The sequence below is a fragment of the Nerophis ophidion genome, linkage group LG19 (genome assembly GCF_033978795.1).
Source record: "Nerophis ophidion isolate RoL-2023_Sa linkage group LG19, RoL_Noph_v1.0, whole genome shotgun sequence".
In the NCBI taxonomy this organism is placed as follows: domain Eukaryota; kingdom Metazoa; phylum Chordata; class Actinopteri; order Syngnathiformes; family Syngnathidae; genus Nerophis; species Nerophis ophidion.
The window spans coordinates 31,553,378-31,576,445 of record NC_084629.1 but is presented as its reverse complement, the minus strand read 5'-3'; the positions used below and the strand labels follow the sequence as shown (position 1 = coordinate 31,576,445).

General features: G+C 40.3%; 1 protein-coding gene across 4 annotated transcripts in view; it reads right to left on the bottom strand.

Annotated features, from left to right (window-relative positions):
• si:dkey-100n23.5 overlaps window positions 1-23,068 on the bottom strand; it is a 330,394-nt gene that overhangs the window by 168,283 nt on the left and 139,043 nt on the right. For all 4 annotated transcript variants that reach the window (XM_061879835.1, XM_061879833.1, XM_061879826.1 and 1 more), the window contains one exon: window positions 17,239-17,317. In XM_061879835.1, coding sequence (XP_061735819.1) covers window positions 17,239-17,317 — 79 coding nt within the window. The remainder of the gene's footprint in view (window positions 1-17,238; window positions 17,318-23,068) is intronic.

The window sequence follows — 23,068 nt, the reverse complement described above, 5'->3', positions numbered from 1 at the left end:
TGAAAGCACAAATCAACACTTGCAGGGCATTACTGCCTGACGCACCTCCGACAGTGCCATGTGGTGCCGGCTGCAGGGTCATCAGCCGGGAGCCACCCTTCACGGATGTTTCGCTCCTTTAATCCCGGAACATCTCTGGGTGGTGGAGCAGCGACAGGGACGTCTCCCCGCCGCCCCCTGCAGCCAGCTAAAGGATCCATACTGTACCCACATTCCAACCCCGGTGTTATTGCTGCTGTGTATATGGAAAGAGTCCTAAAGGACTATGCATGGCAGGGACGTCCATCTCCCTGAGTCAAGCGAAGGCCTGACCGCATACCCTAACATGGGTCTCGGGGTGCTGCTATTCCAGCACCCGAGACCCATGTTACTTCCCCCTGTCTACACACCCTGCTTTCCCCAAGCCTTGTCGTTTCTTCTGAGCCACAACCAGAAGCTCCCTTGTTCTGCCTCCTCTGCCAGGGCTTTGAGGGCTTTCTTTAGATTGGAGCCTTTGATCCCGAGGGACTTTAGGAGCCGCTGGGTGGACGCTCCAGTGTAGCCTCTACAGCCAACTTCTACTGGATAGGTGAAGGGCCTCCATCCTGCTTGTGCGCAGTCGCTTGCCAGCTCTGAATACTTGTCACTCTTTCTTTCAAAAGCAGCCTCCATTCCCTCTTCCCATGATACCGTTAGCTCCACCATGATGACAGTTTTACTAGAGGTGGACCACAGGACAATGTCTGGGCGTAACAAGGTTGTTGTAATCTCTTGAGGGAACTTCAACTGACGATCTAGATCAGCCCTCATGCTCCACTCGCCGCCAGCTGACAGGAGGGACTGGATGCTCTTGCTGCTGCTGCAAGGCTGGCCACCTTGCTTGACAAACTTAATCAACCTCTGTGCTGTTCCCGGAGTGGCCCCATTTGCTTCCACTCTGCGTGCCTCCAGAATTTCAGCCAGCTTCCGCAGGACGCGGTCATGCCGCCAACCATACCGGCCCTGCGACAAAGCCACCTTGCAGCCAGAAAGAATGTGATGCAAGCTTGGGTTTTGGGAGTCACAGAGCTGGCAGATCACCTCTGCCCCGTACCACACATGCAAGTTCCTGGGACTGGGGAGGGTATCGTACGTGGCCCTGATGAGGAAACTTAGCCTCGCCTGGGGCATCTTCCACATGTCTGCCCACGTAACAACTCTGTTGACAACGGCCTCCCAATTGGTCCATCTCCCCTGCTGCTGTTGGCCCACAGCCTTGATCATATAGCTCTCCTCTTCCATCTTGACCACTTCTGAGATCACCAGATCTTTTCTTTCCTTCCTTGAGGCTTTGGACCACATCTTGGGTGCTGTTCCCCATCCGAAGCCGGCTCTGCCAGACTGTATCTGTCCTACCATCTCCTGGTGTTTCAGCCGGACGATGGCCTGGTCTACTGTCTGCATAGCATTCCACTTACGCCCTGTACAGACTTGGGTCTTGGTGTTACGGACAGACGGATCAGGTGAGTCTCTGAGCTCGAACACGAGCCTTACCTTCTCCTGTTTGTAGCCCAAGCTGATGGATTTCAGTGGCAGCTTCAGAATGGCTCTTCCAAACAGTGCCGTGTTGGAAAGACATCTGGGAAGGCCCAGCCATTTGCGGATGTAGTTATTGGCTTTTGAGTCCATTTTAAGGACTGTTGTGGAGGTGATGTCGCACAACTTCAAGGGCCACATCAGGCGATGGTATAAGGTGAACTGGTAACACCAGACCTTGAATTTCCCTGGAAGATAACTTTGATCTATTTTGTTCAGGCCATCCTTCAGCTGAGAAGTGACGGAGGCAGCCATGTGCTTATCAGACATGTCAGCAGTGTAAAGCCTTCCGAGGCTCCGCACAGGTTGGTCGACCACGCGTGGGATTAATTCGCCATCCACTGAGAATGAGATGTTGTCATTCCTGGCTCCTCTCCGGATGGAAAGGAGTAGTCGAACTTAAAGGTGGAAATAGGTTACAAAACAATAATTCCGGGAAATGTGTTGAATGTGGAAATGTGTTTGAATGTCCAGGATGAGTTGAATGTGCTGAAGCTGGAATGGTTTAAATGGGTTGAAGAATGTGGGAATTGTGCAAGTTTGGAAAATGGCCAATTCATTTTGAAAGGGGAAAATGTACAAAACAAAAAAGAATTATGGGAAATCCAGGATTTTTTTTTTAGAATTGTTGAAGTAGAGCACACAATTCCTGAACAGGCTGAATATTTTGTAGTGCTTTTTGTTTGAAGCCGGAAATGTGTAGTTAGTTTTGTCTTGACGACGGACCTGACTTGTTGCAATAAAAAAAAGTTTGGTTAGTTAGTTGAAGTTGATCTTAATAAAGCAGTTACAGCAACAATCTACCTTTTATGTTATCAACACACCTTAACTGTAATTTAAACACGGAACTGAAGCTCCGCCCTCTACATGTATCGCACAGCCGACATTTACACCAGTGAAGAAGACTCAGTGTGATAAATTGTCTTTTCTTGTCAGGAGAACAACTTGCTACGGCTTTGGACTTGGCATTTCCATAATGTACCCTTTTCTAAGTCCATTTCTGCTCACTATTTTCCTGCTTGTGGCTTGTCAGTATCAAGAGAAATCAGCCAATTTTACCACAATACGAAAGGGCCCTTCACGGTGGCAGAAGGGTTAGTGCGTCTGCCTCACAATACGAAGGTCCTGCAGTCTTGGGTTCAATTCCAGGCTCGAGATCTTTCTGTGTGGAGTTTGCATGTTCTCCCCGTGAATGCGTGGGTTCCCTGCGGGTGCTCCGGCTTCCTCCCACTTCCAAAGACATGCACCTGGGGATAGGTTGATTGGCAACACTAAATTGGCCCTCGTGTGTGAATGTTGTCTGTCTATCTACCCTGCGATGAGTCAGCGACTTGTCCAGGGTGTACCACGCCTTCCGCCCGATTGTAGCTGAGATAGGCGCCAGCGACCCCAAAAGAGAAAAAGCGGTAGAAAATAGATGGATGGATGGACGAAAGGGCCCTAGGGTCAAAAAGGATGCGTGCGAGTTAATCACTCGTCAAAAAAATGAGTGCCGTTAAAGTTAATGTGTTAACATTCACACTAACATCGCATTAACTTTGACGACCCTAGTATAAATGAACATTTAATATTTCAATGTTGAAAGTTCTTGTTGGCAAAACGGTCATTAGCGGAGAGTAAAGCGGGAATAAGAGACACGCAGACACCACCGTCGTACTTGTCTACATCTTCTGCCTTGATTTCAACTGTGTTACCCTCTTTATCAAAAGTGTTGGCACTCGCAACTTTCTTTGACCCCATTGTTTTTTTCGGTGCAGTCGTTCTCAATTTAAAAAAAGCACTCAACACTGTTTGGCACTCAATTCCGGGGAATGACAGAGAAGGACTAGTTTGTCAGGTGCAATGTTTAGCCGTACAATAACAAAGAAAAAACACAAAAATCCTACAAAAAAACGCTGATAAACGGGGCCGAAAATAACAGCACTACCCATTCATGAAAACCGCAACAACTGTGCATCAGAGTGAGGGAAAAGATGATGGGAGCGCTTCCCGCTCTGCCAACTCTCGACTCACAGCGGGAAATGATCAGCAGCCGTGCGCACGACGTGACACGAGGAAAGAAAAAAAGGGAAGAAATCTTTGAAGAAAAAGGAGAGACAGGGGGGAGGAAGAAATTGGAGCAAACATGGCAGACGACTCGAGATCCTCCGCAGAGAATGTGGGAATACTTTTCCTCTTGTCTCCTCTCGGGGGAACGCGGGGTGGGGAATGTCAACACGCACGTGCACGCCCATACACATGAGTGGGATTGGTGATCGTGAGACGGAGACAGTGATGGCGGCGTTGTTGGGGAAGGAAGTCAGAAGTTTTATGTAACAAGACATCAGAGACGTGTCCCCAAGGAGGGGGGATTTGACACACACACACACACACACACACGCACGCACGCACGCACGCACGCACGCACGCACGCACGCACGCACGCACGCACACACAGACAGACAACAGACAGACACACACACACACACACACACACACACACAGAAAGAGAGCACAAACGGCGCGCATGGCTACTGCGCTCAGCTATTTATTAACTACACGTTGCCATGGTTTCGGGCCGTCATCGCAATTGCGAGTGTGACCGCGGCGTGTTTACGCGGGGGGGCCAAGCGCCGCTATCCATCAGAATCAACAAACGCCGGCACGGCCGCTGTCGAGTCGCCAACGCGCCTGCATGACCTTTGCCGCAATTTCTCTTAAGCCACGACACGGCGAGGCGAGCACATCGGCAGATTAAGTGTCGGGATGTGATGGAGGGGAGGGAACGGGCACGGACAAATCACATCCGTAAACACTTCACCGCGCTATTGGACCACCCTGCTGGGCCCGATAATGGCTGCCTTGCTGATTTTCCAGCACTGAAAGGCAAATTAATGGTACATTAGCAAAAAACAACCAGGTAATAACATTATTTGAGCAGCATACGGCAACATTGGCAAAATAATTCCTCTCAGTAGATGGCAGGCTCACAATACATAAACACATTATATCCAAGAGACGTTTCCTTTGTTCCGTCTCGTCTCGATTACTGTGACGTATTATTTTCGGGTCTCCCCATGTCTAGCATTAAAATATTACAGTTGGTACAAAATGCGGCTGCTAGACTTTTGACAAGAACAAGAAAGTTTGATCATATTACGCCTATACTGGCTCACCTGCACTGGCTTCCTGTGCACTTAAGATGTGACTTTAAGGTTTTACTACTTACGTATAAAATACTACACGGTCTAGCTCCATCCTATCTTGCCGATTGTATTGCACCATATGTCCTGGCAAGAAATCTCTGTTCAAAAGACTCCGGCTTATTAGTGATTCCTAAAGCCCAAAAAAAGTCTGCGGGCTATAGAGCGTTTTCCGTTCGGGCTCCAGTACTCTGGAATGCCCTCCCGGTAACAGTTCGAGATGCTACCTCAGTAGAAGCATTTAAGTCTCACTTTAAAACTCATTTGTATACTCTAGCCTTTAAATGGACCTCCTTTTTAGACCAGTTGATCTGCTGCTTCTTTTCTTTTTCTCCTATGTCCCCCCCCTCCCTTGTAGAGGGGGGGGACATATGATGACCATGGATGAAGTACTGGCTATCCAGAGTCGAGACCCAGGATGGACCGCTCGCCTGTGTATCGGTTGGGGACATCTCTACGCTGCTGATCCGCCTCCGCTTGGGATGGTTTCCTGTGGACGGGACTCTCGCTGCTGTCTTGGATCCGCTTTGAACTGAACTCTTGCGGCCGTGTTGGAGCCACTATGGATTGAACTTTCACAGTATCATGTTAGACCCGCTCGACATCCATTGCTTTCGGTACCCTAGAGGGGGGTGGAGGGGTTCCACATTTGAGGTCCTCTCCAAGGTTTCTCATAGTCAGCATTGTCACTGGCGTCCCACTGGGTGTGAATTCTCCCTGCCCACTGGGTGTGAGTTTTCCTTGCCCTTATGTGGGTTCTTCCGAGGATGTCGTAGTCGTAATGGTTTGTACAGTCCTTTGAGACATTTGTGATTTGGGGCTCTATAAATAAACATTGATTGATTGAAGATGCTGAAATTGCCTTTTTGACTAATGAATTGCCTGGAGAAGAATACATCGCTAGTCCTACACGTAACACCGGTCATGCCGCACAGTCCAGCATTGCGCTCAAACCAGCAACCACATATGAGAATTGGGTGGAGCAGTGCTAAACACCACGGGCGGTCAACTCATCGTCCAGCCTAGGGCTGGGCGACATATCAATATACTCCATTTATCGCGGGGTTGTCTCTGTGCGATATAGAAAATGACTATATCGTGATATTCGAGTATATGTTCTCACCCAGTTGCTTTTAGCTGCTGGCATTACACTACAGGCTTTTCTCACTCCTTGTTGTCGCTCCTTCTCACAGACAGCAAGTGCACCTTCTTACATACGTCACATACCTATAAGCCCTTGCAGAGCAAAGGTAGCAGCATGGGTAACGTTAGCTGTGGTGCTATCGGAGCCGTGCGAGAGGCAATAAGATAGAAAGAAAATGCGAATCGGGTAACAAATGAAGGAAGAATTAATTCCCAAGAAAAACAGCACGGGTGCATCGTTTGGCGGTGGTTTGGCTTCAAGTGGGAATATGTCGAACAGACAACCGTAATTTGTCAAGTGTGAGGCAAAAGTGTTGCACCAAAAAGTAGCATTGCTGCCAATATGTAGCATTATTTGAAAAGTCACCTGCTAGAGAACGAAGAGTGCCTACTCCGCATGTCAACATCTCTATTCGGTGCCACACGCCCACACCATCAAAATGCCGAGGCAAACCTTTCCATATCAACACCGTATGAAAAAAATAGTCAACAACAGAAGGAGATAATGTCCGCAGTGACCTACCACATAGCGAAGGACGAACCCTATTTTATTTCCTATTGTGCAGCTCATTTTTATTTGACAGTTATTGAAATATCTTGTGTGACATCATGCACAAAAGTGCACTTTATTTGTTTTGAACTATTGTAGTGGCGTTCTGTACAAAAAGTGTACTTTAATTTAGTGTTGTTTTGATATGTCATCTTAGTGACATCATGCACAAAAGTGCACGAATAGCTTGTTTTAAAATGTCTCTGACAATATTGCACTTTTTGTTTTGGAAATTACATGAATGTTTGTCCCACTGCTTAATTACTGTTTAATAAATACAGTTTCGGTCAATTGACTTAGTTGTGATTTCTTTCTCTGCATGAAAGTTTAAAATGAGCACATATTAATGCAGTGTGAACAAGACAGTTTTAATGTAGACACATAGAATCATCATACTGTTGTGATTATACAGTTGTGATCAAAATTATTCAACCCCCACACAATTTTGGTGTTTTAGCAAGTTGGACATTTATTCCGTATTTTGTTTATAGTCATATCAAATAAAGATGTGTCAAATAGACAAATGCAACTTAAATTGTAACACTGTATTTTACAAAGTACCAAAAAAGGAATTTTTTCTTTATATCTCATTGACAAAATTATTCAACCCCTTGAAGATCATAACTCTTATGAACAGAATTTGAAAAAAGTATTTTCAATCAGGTGTTAAAACACCTGTAGATGTGATTAGAACCATAACAAGCAACAATTAAACTGACTGAAAAAGACTGTGACGCTCAGCTTCTTGTAGATGGTCAATGGTGTATTTGCAACATGGTGAAGTCCGGGGAGTGGTCAAAGAAGTCAAGAGAGGAGGTAATTTCCCTTCATAAGAAAGGATATGGATATAAGAAAATAGCAAAGACAATAGACATTCCAAGAGACACAGTTGGGAGCATAATTCGCAAGTTTAAAGCTAAAGGCACAGTGGAAACACTACCTGGGCGTGGTAGAAAGAGGATGCTGTGTGCGTACAGTGGTGAAAAACCCCCGGGTAACAGCTGAGGAACTACAACAGGACATCGCAGAGGGGGGAACGCAGGTTTCGTCCCAGACAATAAGGTAATAATACAGTGTTACAATTTAAGTTGCATTTGTCTATTTGACACATCTTTATTTGATATGACTATAAACAAAATACTATATATATATATATATATATATATATATATATATATATATATATATATGTATATATATATATATATATATATATATATATATATATATATATATATATATATATATAATGTAAATTTGTTTTAACTATAAACGAACCAAAAATATGACTTATTTTATCTTTGTGAAAACATTGGACACAGTGTGTTGTCAAGCTTATGAGATGCGATGCAAGTGTAAGCCACTGTGACACTATTGTTCTTTATTATTTTTATAAATGTCTAATGATAATGTCAGTGAGGGATTTTTAATCACTGCTATGCCGAAATTATAATTAATATATTAATACTGTTGTTGATAATATTAATTTTTGTTTCATTACTTTTGATTTGTTCTGTGTCGTGTTTGTCTCCTCTCAATTGCAGTTCTGAGTGTTGCTGGGTCAGGTTTGATTTTGGAATTGGATTGCATTGTTATGGTATTGCTGTGTAGTGGTTTGTTGGATTGATTAAAATAAATAAATAAATAAATTCCCCCCAAAAATTTTAAAGAAAAAAAAAAAAAATCGATTTTTTAAAAATGAGAATCGATTCTGAATCGCACAACGTAAACGATTCGATTCGTATTCGAATCGATTTTTTCCCCAAACCCCTACTATATATATATATATATATATGTATAATATTATATTTTTAATACATTTTTAAATAGACGTTTTAAGGTCATCCCCAGGCTTCGTCGCTGCACCTATAAGCAACCAAAAGGAGGTTTTTAAAAGGTTTTATGATAATTATTATACAAGATAATTTATTGCAGGAATCTGTTTGAATTAAAAATCGTGTTGAATCAGAAATCAATTCTAAATCGAACTGTCATCCCAAAAATCGTAATCGGATCGAATAGTGAGGTACCCAAAGATTTCCATACTCATAATAATGACTTAGAGGTGGATGCCAAAAAAGGCTGGTAGGAGGTGGATGAGGAATCCTAAATACAATCAATTTGGCTCCCCAGCTGCACAGAGGTCTACAATGTTTATTTCTTTAGAACCACGGCCAGTCGTAACGCATGCTTGGAAGACTAATGAGCTACGCACTAATTACCGCCCGCGATCTCCCTGCCTCGGCCTGTAGAAAGCGTCCACCGCACACCGCCGCCTTCCTTCCTTCCTTCCTCTCTCCTTCCATCCCTCCCTCACTTATTCGCTCGCTCCTCGTCTCTGCGCCGAGCGAGGCGCCACCTACCTACCCCCGCTTTCAAAGCTTGTTGAGATTCTTTCAAGTGAGACTGCCTGCAGCGGAGAGGGAGATAAAGGCGCAGCGCTTCATAAATGTGATAGAGGATGCAAAACGGCGGAGTGAAGGGCGAGACAGGTGGAGCGAGACGGGGAAAGAGCGAAGAAAAAAAATTATATGCGTATAGCGAGACGGGAGGGGGCGAGACAGGTGGAAGCTGTGAGATGTTGGCGTTTTTTTTGTCATGCCGTTTACTTATATTCAGATATTGGGAGAGGGTGCCAGCTTGCTGCAAAATCCATCAAATGTTAACATTAAAGATGGCCACCTAATTCGAGTCTTTCGTAAAAGAAGACGAAACTCCATCGAGCGACCAGGCCTTCTGCGCTTGTGCGTGGTGTTGTCATATCAGGGGAATGTCAGCTATGCGGACCTCGCGGAATGCCGCCTCCGGGCTTCTCGGCTGCACCCTCGCAGTGGAAAAGCACACAAGATATATGCGAGCCAAAAGGGACATCCATCCACTAGAAACAGGCTGTTTTCATCCGAAGAGCAGCTGTATTTTTGTTTAGCGAATAAAGGCAAAAGAGAAAACGTCACATTAGTAGCCAGGAGTAAGTGAGCAATGGGCAGGTATTAAAAGGCCTTGGATTGTTCCGACTTTAGACCGCAAGAAACGGTATGAGAAAAATCTAAAAAGTCTGGAAAACTTCCTGCCTGCTGTCATCTGTGTAGTTTCCATACAATGAAAAAAAAAATCTAATTCAACATTTGTGTGTAGTCAACTGGCGCCCCCGGGAATGACACCATACATATTCATATACACCATATCTTAGTTCAGTTTCACACTTAGCAAACACATTTTTGTAGCCACTTCCGAAAAACATGAGTGCTCCTGTTGCACAAAGACTATGATCACATTGGCAGATCCTTGCATAGACATTATAATCCTCCTGGCAAATAGAGAACACTGTTGTCGAAACTTATGCTTTACAAAAATAAGGCATTCCTCAAAGCACACCTTTATGTCCTCTCCTATTTATTTCATGATGTAATTTTTGTAACTAAGGTGTAACAGTCAGCAGTCGGTTGTCGAACTTCTTTAGTTATAATAGTAGTGTTTCTCAAGGTTTCATTCTAGGTCCTCTCTTTTTCATCATTTGGACCGTTCAACTGGTGGCCCGCAAGTTCAGCTAGAAAAATTCGTGAGAGACTCACATTTTTGTAGGTCTTAACTCTAGCAAAATTAACAGGCCATGTCTACTCCAATGTCAAATGTAGTGGACACTGGTTCTCCGGAATATACAAAATAAGACTAAAAGCGAAAGGAAGAACTGGGGCTTTCTGGCCGATAGGTTGTGGTCCAAATGCTCTGGAAGACATGCTAACATACATATAATACATAGTATGAAAATTATAATGATTTGACCAGTGACCAATGATTTATTGTCAATTAGTTAGCAACTCCCACCGATAGGTTGTGGTCCAAATGCTCTGGAAGACATGCTAACATACATATAATACATAGTATGAAAATTATAATGATTTGACCAGTGACCAATGATTTATTGTCAATTAGTTAGCAACTCCCACCCTGAGCCACAGCACAAAACGTTTTGCTTGATGTCGGCCATAATATTCAACCATCCATCCATCCATTTTCTCCATATTGTCCCTCCCTGGGTCACAGGGGGATATATAACATATAGACAACCATTCACACTCACATTGACACACTAGGACACATTTAGTGTTGCCATGATTGAACTAATCTTACTCAAATCTGACAAACATGTGACCTAAAGGTGTGTACCGAAGTGTGTGGTAATTCCGCAAAACGCCCTCTAGTTACAGCGGGTGTTTTGAAGAGCGGATTGAGCTGTGTGATAAATTACTGTCATGATCCATTGCCCGGATCATGTTTTATTTTAGTTTGACTCCCTTAGTTCTGTTCTCAGCACTCCTGGGTTTGTGTTTTAGTTGCCATGGGGGCTGATTATTTTCACCTGCATCTGATTAGTGTTCGGGACACTCACCTGCTCCCGGGCACTAATCAGAGAGCTATTTATTCCTGATTTTCGCCATACTCAGTCTGGCTGTCTTGTTTGCTCAATGCAACAAGTTACGTGTGTTTTCCTTTTGATTCCTGACCTAACCTGTGCCATTGGTTTGCTTGTTTGCCATGCTAAGCATTTCCCATAGCTTACCATAACTTCCCGTGCGATCAGCACTAGAGATGTCCGATAATATCGTACTGCCGATATTATTGGCCGATAAATGCTTTATAATGTAATATCAGAAATTATCGGTATCGGATAGAAAATTAATTTACGACTTTTTAAAATGCCGCTGTGTACACGGACATAGGGAGAAGTACAGAGCGCCAATAAACCTTAAAGGCACTGCCTTTGCGTGCCGGCCCAATCACATAATATCTACGACTTTTCACACACACGTGAATGCAAAGCATACTCGATCAACAGCCATACAGGTCACAGTGAGGGTGGCCGTATAAACAACTTTAACACTGTTACAAATATGCGCCACACTGTGAACCCACACCAAACAAGAATGACAAACACATCTCGGGAAAACATCCGCACCGTAAAACAACATAAACACAACAGAACAAATACCCAGAACCCCTTGCAGCACTAACTCTTCCGGCACGCTACAATATACACCACCCTCCCCCCCCCCCCCCGACCTCAACCTCCTCATGGTCTCTCAGGGAGCATGTACCAAGCTGCTGTTTTGAGGCATGTTAAAAAAAAAATGCACTTTGTGACTTCAATGCCATGTTGGCATTTTTTTCTATAACTTGAGTTGATTTATTTTGGAAAACCGTGTTACATTGTTTAATGCATCCAGCCGGGCATCACAACAAATTTAGGCATACTAATGTGTTTATTCTACCACTGTATATATCGGTATCGGTTGATATCGGTATCGGTAATTAAGAATTGGACAACATCGGGATATCGGCAAAAAGGCCATTATCAAACACCTCTAATCAGCACGATTCCCATATTTTTGTATTCCCGCCTGACTCATTTATGGACAATAAATCATTGTCTTACCTGCTCACTGCCTCCGGAGTTCCGTCTGCATCCTGGGAAAATGATCTGCGCATTAACATGCGACCCCGCCGTGACAATCACTAGTCAACCTCATTCATGGGGTCACACGCAACAGCGCCACCATGTAGTGAATTAATCAGAAAACAAATAGCCCAAGCAATAGAGTTGGGGTGCATGTGTTAAAAATTACATGTTAATGTGAGACAGTAGACGCATTAGTTTAGGATAGGGCTGGGCGATATATCGAGTTTGTAAGATATAGCAATATATTTTTAAACAAGATATGAATTTTAAAAATATCGTAATAAATGTTCACGTTAAAATGACCGAACGCCGCTTATGTGTTGTGTTCCTTATTCTTCCCCGCAACACTCCATGTTAAACCCCTCCCCTTCCTCCTTCAAGACGTGCTTGCCGCCGTCTTCTCCCCTCTGCACTGGCCCACAACAACAACACATGTAAATATGGAGCCTGACTGTGCCACCAGCAGTGTGCCAGTGACCAACTAGTACAAACCCCGTTTCTTTATCCATGTGATGTCAGATGAAACCAAAAATTTAACTGTTTGGCCACAATACCCAGCAATATGTTTTGAGGAGAAAAGGTGAGACCTTTAAATCCCAGGAACACCAATCCCACCATCAGACATGGTGGTAGTAGTATCGTGCTCTGGGCCTGTTTTTCTGCCAATGGAACTGGTGTTTTACTTGGGACAATGAAAAAGGAGGATTACCTCCAAATTCTTCAAGACAACCTAAAATCATCCGCCCGGAGGTTGGGTCTTGGGCGCAGTTGGGTGTTCCAACAGGAAAATGACCACATGTCAAAAGTGGTAAAGGAATAGCTAAATCAGGCTAAAATTTGGGTTTTAAAATGGCCTTCCCAAAGTCCTGACTTAAACGTGTGGACAATGCTGAAGAAACAAGTCCATGTCAGAAAACCAACACATTAAGCTGAACTGCACCAATTTTGTCAAGAGGAGTGGTCAGAAATAAAACCAGAATCTTGCCAGAAGCTTATGGATGGCTACCAAAAGCGCTTTTTTGCAATGAAACTTGCCAAAAGACATGAAACTAAATATTAATATTGCAGTATTTATACTTTTGACACAGCAGATTTGGTCACATTTTCAGTAGACCCATAATAAATTTATAAAAGAATCAAACTCCATGAATGTTTTTTGTGACAAACAAGTATGTCTCCAATCACTCCATTGCAAAAAAATAAGAGTTTTAGAAATTATTGGAAACTAATATTATGTTCTTTTGACCGCGACTGGAGCTTGTTACTGCGCATCACTGCCAAATTTAAACCACTGATGGTAGATGCCAAATTGTGAGGTTTTGGCGTTTTTGTCACTGTATGTAGGCAGAGCACGGCGGAGGATTTTGGTGAAGCATTGTAAAATGCAAAACTAAGAAATCAGCTCCAGGATTTTTAGAGCTTGACCAGATGTCAAGTTAGTTAGGGATAGTCACGTAATGGAATTTTGATTTTCATTTCAATTATGGCTTAACACGATCATAAAAATATTATAATCGGAAAAAAAAAAAGAGATTAATGGGCCGCGCACTGTGCATGCAAATAAAACGGAATCCGCCGTTAAGCGCAGAATAACAGGGAAGAAGACATAAATGTGAATGAAATGATGTCATTGTGTGGAGAAGGAATATTTGTTTGGGAAATAATGTATCATTCATCCCCGACACACTCAACCGTCGCATGCTGAACTAATCTATGTGGAGACGGCTACTTGAAACACTGCCTAAATTACAAAGCGAAAGCTAGCAAGAACAATCCATACACTCCCAACACATCTCATCTGCTTGTGTTGTTGTGAACGACATCATCGATAAAACATCATTGTACAAACAGGACAACAGTTCCAACGTGAGACGCACAATTATTTTTTTTATCAGTTTCAGGTCGTCTCAAAACTCGTTAAGCTCAGAACAGCAGCACACTTCACCTCTTAGCAATAAAGCGCTGTGCACAACATTTGGTCTGACTGTGTTAACAAAATAGAGGTTTTCAAAAGTACCTTACACAAGCATAATGTACTTAAAACATTTATTGATACATTTACAAAATGATTATGTTTTGACTTGAAATACAAAATTGCACCAAAAAATGTGAGGATTTATGCCTTCAATTAACAAGTATTTTGCAAAATGTAATTTATGACAGAAATAGCACACACTCTGTGGTGGTAAAACAAAAGTGTAAAAGGTGAAAAACAGAATTAAAAACAATAAAAAGGGAAAACATAATTTTATTGTTTTTTGTATTGCTATTATTATTTTAACTTTTGTGGTTTATTCATTACTTACGTATATATATATATATATATATATATATATACATACATATATACTATATATATATATACATACATATATATATACACATACATACATACATATATATACTGTATATATATACATATATACATATATATATACATATATATATATATACATACATATACATACATATATATATACATATATATACATACACATATATATATATACATACATATATACATATATATACATATATATATACATATATATACATATATATACACATATATATACATACATATATATATATATACATACATATATATATATATACATACATATATATACATATATATACAAATATATATATATATATACATATATATACACATACATATATATACATATATATACACATACATATATATACATATATATATATATATATATATATATATATATATATATATATATATATATATATATATATATATATATATGTGTATATATAAATATGTATATATATATATATATATACATATATGAGAAGAGAGACAGGAGGAAACGTACTGCAAATACCATTGCACAGCAGGAGCGGGACAAAGTCTCTGCACATGTTTGTGCAAAGTGCAACAGGGACTGTCACTCAAGAATTGGATTGTACAGCCATGCTAGGCGTTGTCAACAAACCTGAATGTACCATATCAACAAAGCATCAAGTTAAAATGTGAAAATTATAACTAAATAAGTACATTGTATAATTACAACATTCATTAAAACTGAAAAGATATTACAAATAATTGACTAAAATAGGATGACAAAACTATAAAAAAAAAACTATTAATAATTATTAAAGTACCATTACAAAATTGAAAGAATAAATGAAAAAAAAATTGATTAAACATCAAATCATCTGTGACTAAGCTGCCAAAGATATAATATATACACACACACATTATATATATATATATATATATATATATATATATATATATATATATATATATATATATATATATATATATATACACACACACACACACACACAAATATCGTCCAGCCCTACGTTTACTGCATGATCAAGATATTCATAAGCCCGGGTCAAATAATGAAAACCAAACTTCTCTTACAAGTTGTTTCCTGTTTTTTAATTTAAAATTAAACCATGGAGGCATGGTGGAGATATTTATAAAATAATCTTGCCTTCTTCTGAACTTGCTCTATTGATCCGGATTTGAGACTTTAGAGACACATTTTGCCTTTGTTACGTCAGTAGTTACCTCCATGTATGGTAGAACAGGGATTCTTAAATACACTGTTACTGTTCAAACCGTGTGTAAATTTACAGTGGCCAAAAATATTAGATATACTTGTTAAATTAAACGTATGTCTTGTTTTTAATACTTAGGCCTACTACGCTACTATATTTTACTGTTGGTCATTATAGTGGTACTTGGAGAGCCAAGTTTTTTACTGAGGTGGTACTTGGTGAAAAAAGTTTGAGGTTTACCCAAAGAGCATTGCACAAGTCTGCCATTTTTTTTCCCAGTTCTATTAAAAAAAAAAAATGTCTTTATCCTCTTGTTGTGGGAAAGACTGTCCCGTACATGCACAAGCATTCTAAATAAAAAGCAATGTATAGTTCTAACTTATATCTGTCAGTTGACTTGATATGTAAGCACTTCAAATGACAAAAAGACAGGCAAAGGGTTTTAAATGTAAAAAAATAACAAAACATAATGTGACCCCCTTAAGTAGTCACAACCCCACATAGTATTGAGAGGAAATGTGTATTATTTACTGCAGTCAAGGATATAAAGTAGAAAAGGTTAACCAAATTGTTTTCATTGGCCCTCACCATTGATTATCAAACCAATAACTTCACCACAGAAAATATTAAATCTCTTTTAAATGAGCATAGGTGTTAAAGGTCCCCACCTGAACCCGATTGCATTAATTCCAGAGGCGCCATCCTATTGCGATGAATGTATAACTGTTACTGACGCTGCTATTTCTTTCAATCCCTATAGTTTAGGGCAGTGGTTCTCAACCTTTTTTCAGTGATGTACCCCCTGTGAACATTTTTTTAATTCAAGTACCCCCTAATCAGAGCAAAGCATATGTGGTTGAAAAAAAGAGATAAAGAGGTTAAATACAGCACTATGTCATCAGTTTCTGATTTATTAAATTGTATAACAGTGCAAAATATTGCTTATTTGTAGTGGTGTTTCTTGAACTATTTGGAAAAAATATATTACAATAACTAAAAACAAGTGATTCAATTATAAATAAAGATTTCTACACATAGAAGTAATCATCAACTTTAAGTGCCCTCTTTGGGAATCATAATAGAGATCCATCTGAATTCATGAACTTAATTCTAGACATTTCTTCACAAAAAAAAGAAATCTTTAACATCAACGTTTATGGAACATGTCCACAAAAAAATCTAGCTGTCAACACTGAATATTGCATTGTTGCATTTCTTTTCACAGTTTATGAACTTACATTTATTTTGTTGAATTATATATTTTTATAAAGGATTTTTGAATATTTGCGATCTTTAGAATATTTAAAAAAATCTCACGTACCCCTTGGCATACCTTCGAGTACCCACAGGGGTACGAATACCCCCATTTGAGAACCACTGGTTTAGGGCACTGCATATATGGAATTGGAAAAAAAATGCCTATCTCCATTAAAGAATAGGACCTAACCAAGGCTGCAGGAATAGAATATAAGCAGCAGCTTATACGGACAAACACATAATGCTCTGGGGAAAGCTGCATTGCCAAGATCTGCGAAGGCTGCAAGCATTGACAGACCAGTCAAACAAACCTGTTGGAAGAAGGGAACAAGGGCAAAATATCCAAAATGTCAAGTATTTATAGGCCTGCTCCAGGACTTTGACCCTGGCAAAGTCAGAGAATTGGCACAGCTGTTGAGTGCTCGTGTTTTCCACTCAGATAAGTCCCCCTCACTTATTTATCGTCAAAGTCTTCACTGTTGATTTGATGCGTCTTAAAAAGGTCAAACCATATGGATGCGGCCTAATAACTGCGCACTCACCCGGTTATTGGCCACGCAGATGATCCTGGCGTAGCAGCAGATCATCAGCAGGATGAGAGTGAACAGAGGCACGTACCATCTGCGAGGTGACGAAATGAGAAAAAGACAATATGAACAAAGTATTTCCAACACATACTGTGATACATGAGGCTTGAGCCACGTCTTTATGCGATTTATAAATGCACAGCACGCGTTTCTGTTTTCTGTTTTGCTGCTGTCTGCAGGACCCTGAACTGAAAGTTTGAGGCTTTTTTTGGTGCAGAGAAAGAGAAAAATGCTTGTTTAGTCACTGCTTTTTAAAAATTCTCTTAACTTTTCACTGCAGTTCACTGGGTTCCTGTGCCTCTTGCAAGGTCTAATCAAGCAAGTTTTTATATCATTTGTAGGGGTGCAACGGTTCATGTATTCGTGAACTGATTTTTTGGTACAAAAAACTCGACTCTCCGACACATTTTGTGAAAGATGAGAAGTGCAACTGCCTTGTGATTTGGTCACACTTCGTAAACGAATACAGTACTGTGCCGGAAATGGACCCATCCGTGATCTTAAAACCGAGGTACGGCGTAGAGTTACACCATAATTATCTGAAGCCACCAAAACACTTTTTTTAACAATTAAATGCATGCAAAATGTATTCCGATAACCACAAGAACACATTTATGAAATTAATAATATTTACCGAAGAATATATAGCACTTTGTCACAAATATCTCAAAGTTCTTTATTGTTGGTGATAAGCTTCATTTATACCAATGTGGTGGGAATGGGAGTAAGGTGGGTAAAGTGTCTTGCCCAAAGACACAGTGGCAGTGACTAGGATGGCAGAAGATGGAATTGAAGAAGGAACCATCAAGTTTCTTGACAGTTGCTCAACCCGATAAGCTACTCCGCCCCTTGTAGGCAAGCATAAGTCATACTCAAGTCAAATTTAATTTTTTTTTTACATTTTTGAATAGGTATTTATGAATATTTATAACATATATATATAAATATAAATTACATATAAAATATATATGTGATTCATATTATATATAAATTACACCTGACACCATTCCCTTGATTTTATTGGACAATAGAACTTGGAGCTTCTTTTCAGAATGTAAAGAAAATCATAAAAAAGGTAAAATTTCTCAACAAAGTGTCTTGCTTAATGTCTTTTGCCACCTCTTTTTTATTAAATCAACTATTACTGCGCTATTATTTTGTCAAGATGATATAGATAACTTGATGATTCTCAAGATGGACACCGATAACTTATTTATATTTATTATTTAAATGTGACTGTAGTTTGTGCACAGCTTTCTTTTTCGGCTGATTTTGGTGCAGCTTCTTAAGCGTCTTTGTAGGCTTTCAAAACATCGTTGTAACGATGCTGGCATTTCAGGTTGGTGATAAGGTCTGACATGTTGTGGCTCAATGTTTTTCTGCAATATTTAGTATAAATATCACACAAAATGTTTTACTCTAGCACCGTGAAGATGTCCCACACGATCGACGCCATGTTTGTTGGTTGGGGAGGGGGGGCGTGGTTGAGGTGGGCGGGGTTTGGTGGTAGCAGGGGGTGTATATTGTAGTGTCCCCGGAAGAGTTAGTGCTGCAAGGGTTCTGGGTATTTGTTCTGTTGTGTTTATGTTGTTTTACGGTGCAGATTTTCCCCCGAAATGTGTTTGCCATTCTTGTTTGGTGTGGGTTCACAGTGTGGTGCATATTTGTAACAGTGTTAAAGTTGCTTATACGGCCACCCTCAGTGTCACCTGTATGGCTGTTGACCAAGTATGCAAGGCATTCACTTATGTGTGTAAAAGCCACACATTAAAAAAAAAAAAAAAAAAATTCTTCTGCGGCCCGGTGGTTGGGGACCACTGCTGTACTGTGCAATCTACTAATAAAAGTGTCAATCAATCAATCAAAAACAGGAACATATACTAGAGATGTAACGATATGAACATTTTATTGTTAAATGTGCTCAAAAAATACTTACATACACGCTGAAATCTTTTGACCAAGTTATTTAAATAAAAAAATAGACACAATGTTAGAAAACCCACAAATTTGCATGTTTTGATTTTCTAATGCTACACTGATAGTGTTCAAGGTTAATTCCGATTTTTTTCCCCCAGGTCCTTTTTTAAGAGAGCACAGCTTGTAAGTTCAAAAGCGGACGTGACAAAAGGTTGTAGAGGACGCTAAAGGCAGTGCCTTTAAGGCACGCCCCCAATATTGTTGACCGGGTGGAAATAGGGAGAAATTCGGGAGAATGGTTACTCCAGGAAATTTTAGGGAGGGGCACTGAAATTCAGGAGTCTCCCAGGAAGATGGGGAGGGTTGGCAAGTATAGTCGACAGTGAGGTTAGGGCGAGGGTTGGCAACCCGCAACTCTCGAGCCGCATGCAGCTCTTCAGCGCCGCCCTAATGGCTCCCTAAGGCTTTTTCAAAAAATTTATGAAAATGGATGAAGACGAGGGAAAAATATATATATTTTTTCTAAATTTGGTTTCTGGAGGAGAACACACATGACACAAACCTTTGTAATTGTTAGAAATCCCACTGTTTATATTAAACATGCTACACTGATGAGAGTATTTGGTAAGTGCCGTGTTGCAGCTCCAGACAGATATGGACAGTTAAGAAATGGCTATATCAACATTTTGGGTTGCCGACCCCTGGCTTAGGGGAATTCAGCACAGTATAGGTGCAGGAAAAGGAGTGCTTGATTCCCTCACCCTATCTGACCCACAGCACAGTGCGTGTAATCTCACCTATTAGGAACCATGTTTTAATCGGTATGATGTCATAATTCCTCACACGGTCCGATAGTTATCTGTTGGATATTTATACCACTTTATACCACTATATAAATATCACTTTATAAATTATACAAACCCCGTTTCCATATGAGTTTGGAAATTGTGTTAGATGTAAATATAAACGGAATACAATGGTTTGCAAATCCTTTTCAACCCATATTCAATTGAATGCACTACAAAGACAAGATATTTGATGTTCAAACTCCAACTTTTTTTCTTTTTGCAAATAACTAATTTCATGGCTGCAACACATGCCAAAGTAGTTGGAAAAGGACATGTTCACCACTGTGTTACATCACCTTTTCTTTTAACGACACTCAATAAACATTTGGGAACTGAGGAAACTAATTGTTGAAGCTTTGAAAGTGGAATTATTTCCCATTCTTGTTTTATGTAGAGCTTCAGTCGTTCAAAAGTCCGTGGTCTCCGCTGTCGTATTTTACGCTTAATAATGCGCCACACATTTTCGATGGGAGACAGGTCTGGACTGCAAGGGGGCCAGGAAAGTACCCACACTCTTTTTTTACGAAGCCACGCTGTTGTAACATGTGCTGAATGTGGCTTGGCATTGTCTTGCTGAAATAAACATGAAAAAGACGGCGCTTAGATGGCAGCATATGTTGTTCCAAAACCTTTATGTACCTTTCAGCATTAATGGTGCCTTCACAGATATGTAAGTTACCCATGCCTTGGGCACTAATGCACCCCCGTACCATCACAGATGCTGGCTTTTGAACTTTGCGTCGATAACAGTCTGAATGGTTCGCTTCCCCTTTGATCCGGATGACACGATGTCGAATATTTCCAAAAACAATTTGAAATGTGGACTCGTCAGACCACAGAACACTTTTCCACTTTGCATCAGTCCATCTTAGATGATCTCGGGCCCAGAGAAGCCGGCGGCGTTTCTGGATGTTGATAAATGGCTTTTGTTTTGCATAGCAGAGCTTTAAATTGCACTTACAGATGTAGTGACAAACTGTATTTAGTGACAGTGGTTTTCTGAAGTGTTCCTGAGCCCATGTGGTGATATCCTTTCGAGATTGATGTCGGTTTTTGATAGAGTGCCGTCTGAGGGATTGAAGGTCATGGTCATTCAATGTTGGTTTCTGGTCACGCCGCTTAAGTGGAGTGATTTCTCAGATTCTCTGAACCTTTTGATGATATTATGGACCGTAGATGTTGAAATCCCGAAATTTCTTGCAATTGCACTTTGAGAAACGTTGTTCTTAAACTGTTTGACTATTCGCTCACGCTGTTGTGGAAAAAAGGGTGTATGCCGCCCCATCCTTTCTTGTGAAAGACTGAGCATTTTTTGGGAAGCTGTTTTTATACCCAATCATGGCACCCACCTGTTCCCAATTAGCCTGCACACCTGTGGGATGCCCCATATAAGTGTTTGATGAGCATTCCTCAACTTTATCAGTATTTATTGCCACCTTTCCCAACTTCTTTGTCACGTGTTGCTGGCATCAAATGAAAAAGTTAATGATTATTTGCAAAAAAGAAATGTTTATCAGTTTGAACATCAAATATGTTGTCTTTGTAGTATATTTTGGGTTAAAAATGATTTCTAAATCATTGTATTCCGTTTATATTTACCTCTAACACAATTTCCCAACTCATATGGAAACGGGGTTTGTATAACAAATTGTAATAAAATCACACTACCCCAAAAGTCGACTAGGGTTTGATTAATTTGGAGCTTAGCAGAATGTATCCCACTTGGCATTGTCATATTGTTGTCTGAGTGCAATCAAAAGCTGAACAATTGGACAATCTGCCTCTACAGTCGGTACCACTGTATTTTTGCCTCATCTTTAACTTAAAGCGCGTGTGAAGAATGCACTACAGACCCGATAAACCCTGATACGTCCGATAGTATTACCGTTTTAAATAACATTTTTGCAAAAACTGTGACTTATAACTGCAGTTTAATAGACTAACTGACTGACTGGTGCCAGCTTGCTAACTTTAATGCTAACATGAAAACAAAATTAATTTTCCTGAAGGAACTCTCCTGAAGGAATCAATAAAGTACTATCTATCTGTCTATCTATCTAAAAGACATTAACTTCTTTATCCCTTAAGAAATGACATACCACAATCTAAACTTATATAAACACATTGCTGTGTGAGCAACTAAGATATTTAATTGTATACATTGAACCTACAAGCTGTGCTCTCTTAAAAAAGGACCTGGGGGAAAAACATCGGCATTAACCTTGCATTAGAAAATCAAAACATGCAAATTAGTGGGTTTTCTAACATTGTGTCTATTTTTTTATTTAAATAACTTGGTCAAAAGATTTCAGCGTGTATTTAAGTATTTTTTGAGCACATTTAACAATAAAATGTTCATATCGTTACACCTCTAGTATATGTTCCTGCTTTTGATTGATTGATTGACACTTTTATTAGTAGATTGCACAGTACAGCAGTGGTCCCCAACAACCGGGCCGCAGAAGATTTTTTTATTTTTATTAAATCAACATAAAAAACAATATACTCTTACAATTAGTGCACCAACCACAAAAACCTCCCTTTTTCATGACAAAAACGTCCCTTTTTCATGACAAAGAAGGAAAAAAAATAACAAATAAAAATAAAATTACCAAGCGTTGACCGGTCCGCGGATAAAAAAAGGTTGGGGACCACTGCAGTACAGTACATATTCCGTACAATTGACCACGAAATGGTAACACCCGAATAAGTTTTTCTACTTGTTTGAGTCGGGGTCCACGTTAATCAATTCATGGTACAAATATATATTATCAGCATAATACAGCTATCACACAAGGCAATCATCATAGTATATACATGGAATTATTTACATTATTTACTATCCGGGGGTGGGATGTGGGGGGGGGTGGTTGGTTTTGGTTGGTATCAGCACTTCATCCATCCATCCATTTTCTACCGCTTATTCCCTTTTGGGGTTGCGGGGGGCGCTGGCGCCTATCTCAGCTACAATCGGGCGAAAGGCACTTCAGTCATCAACAATTGCATCATCAGAGAAATGG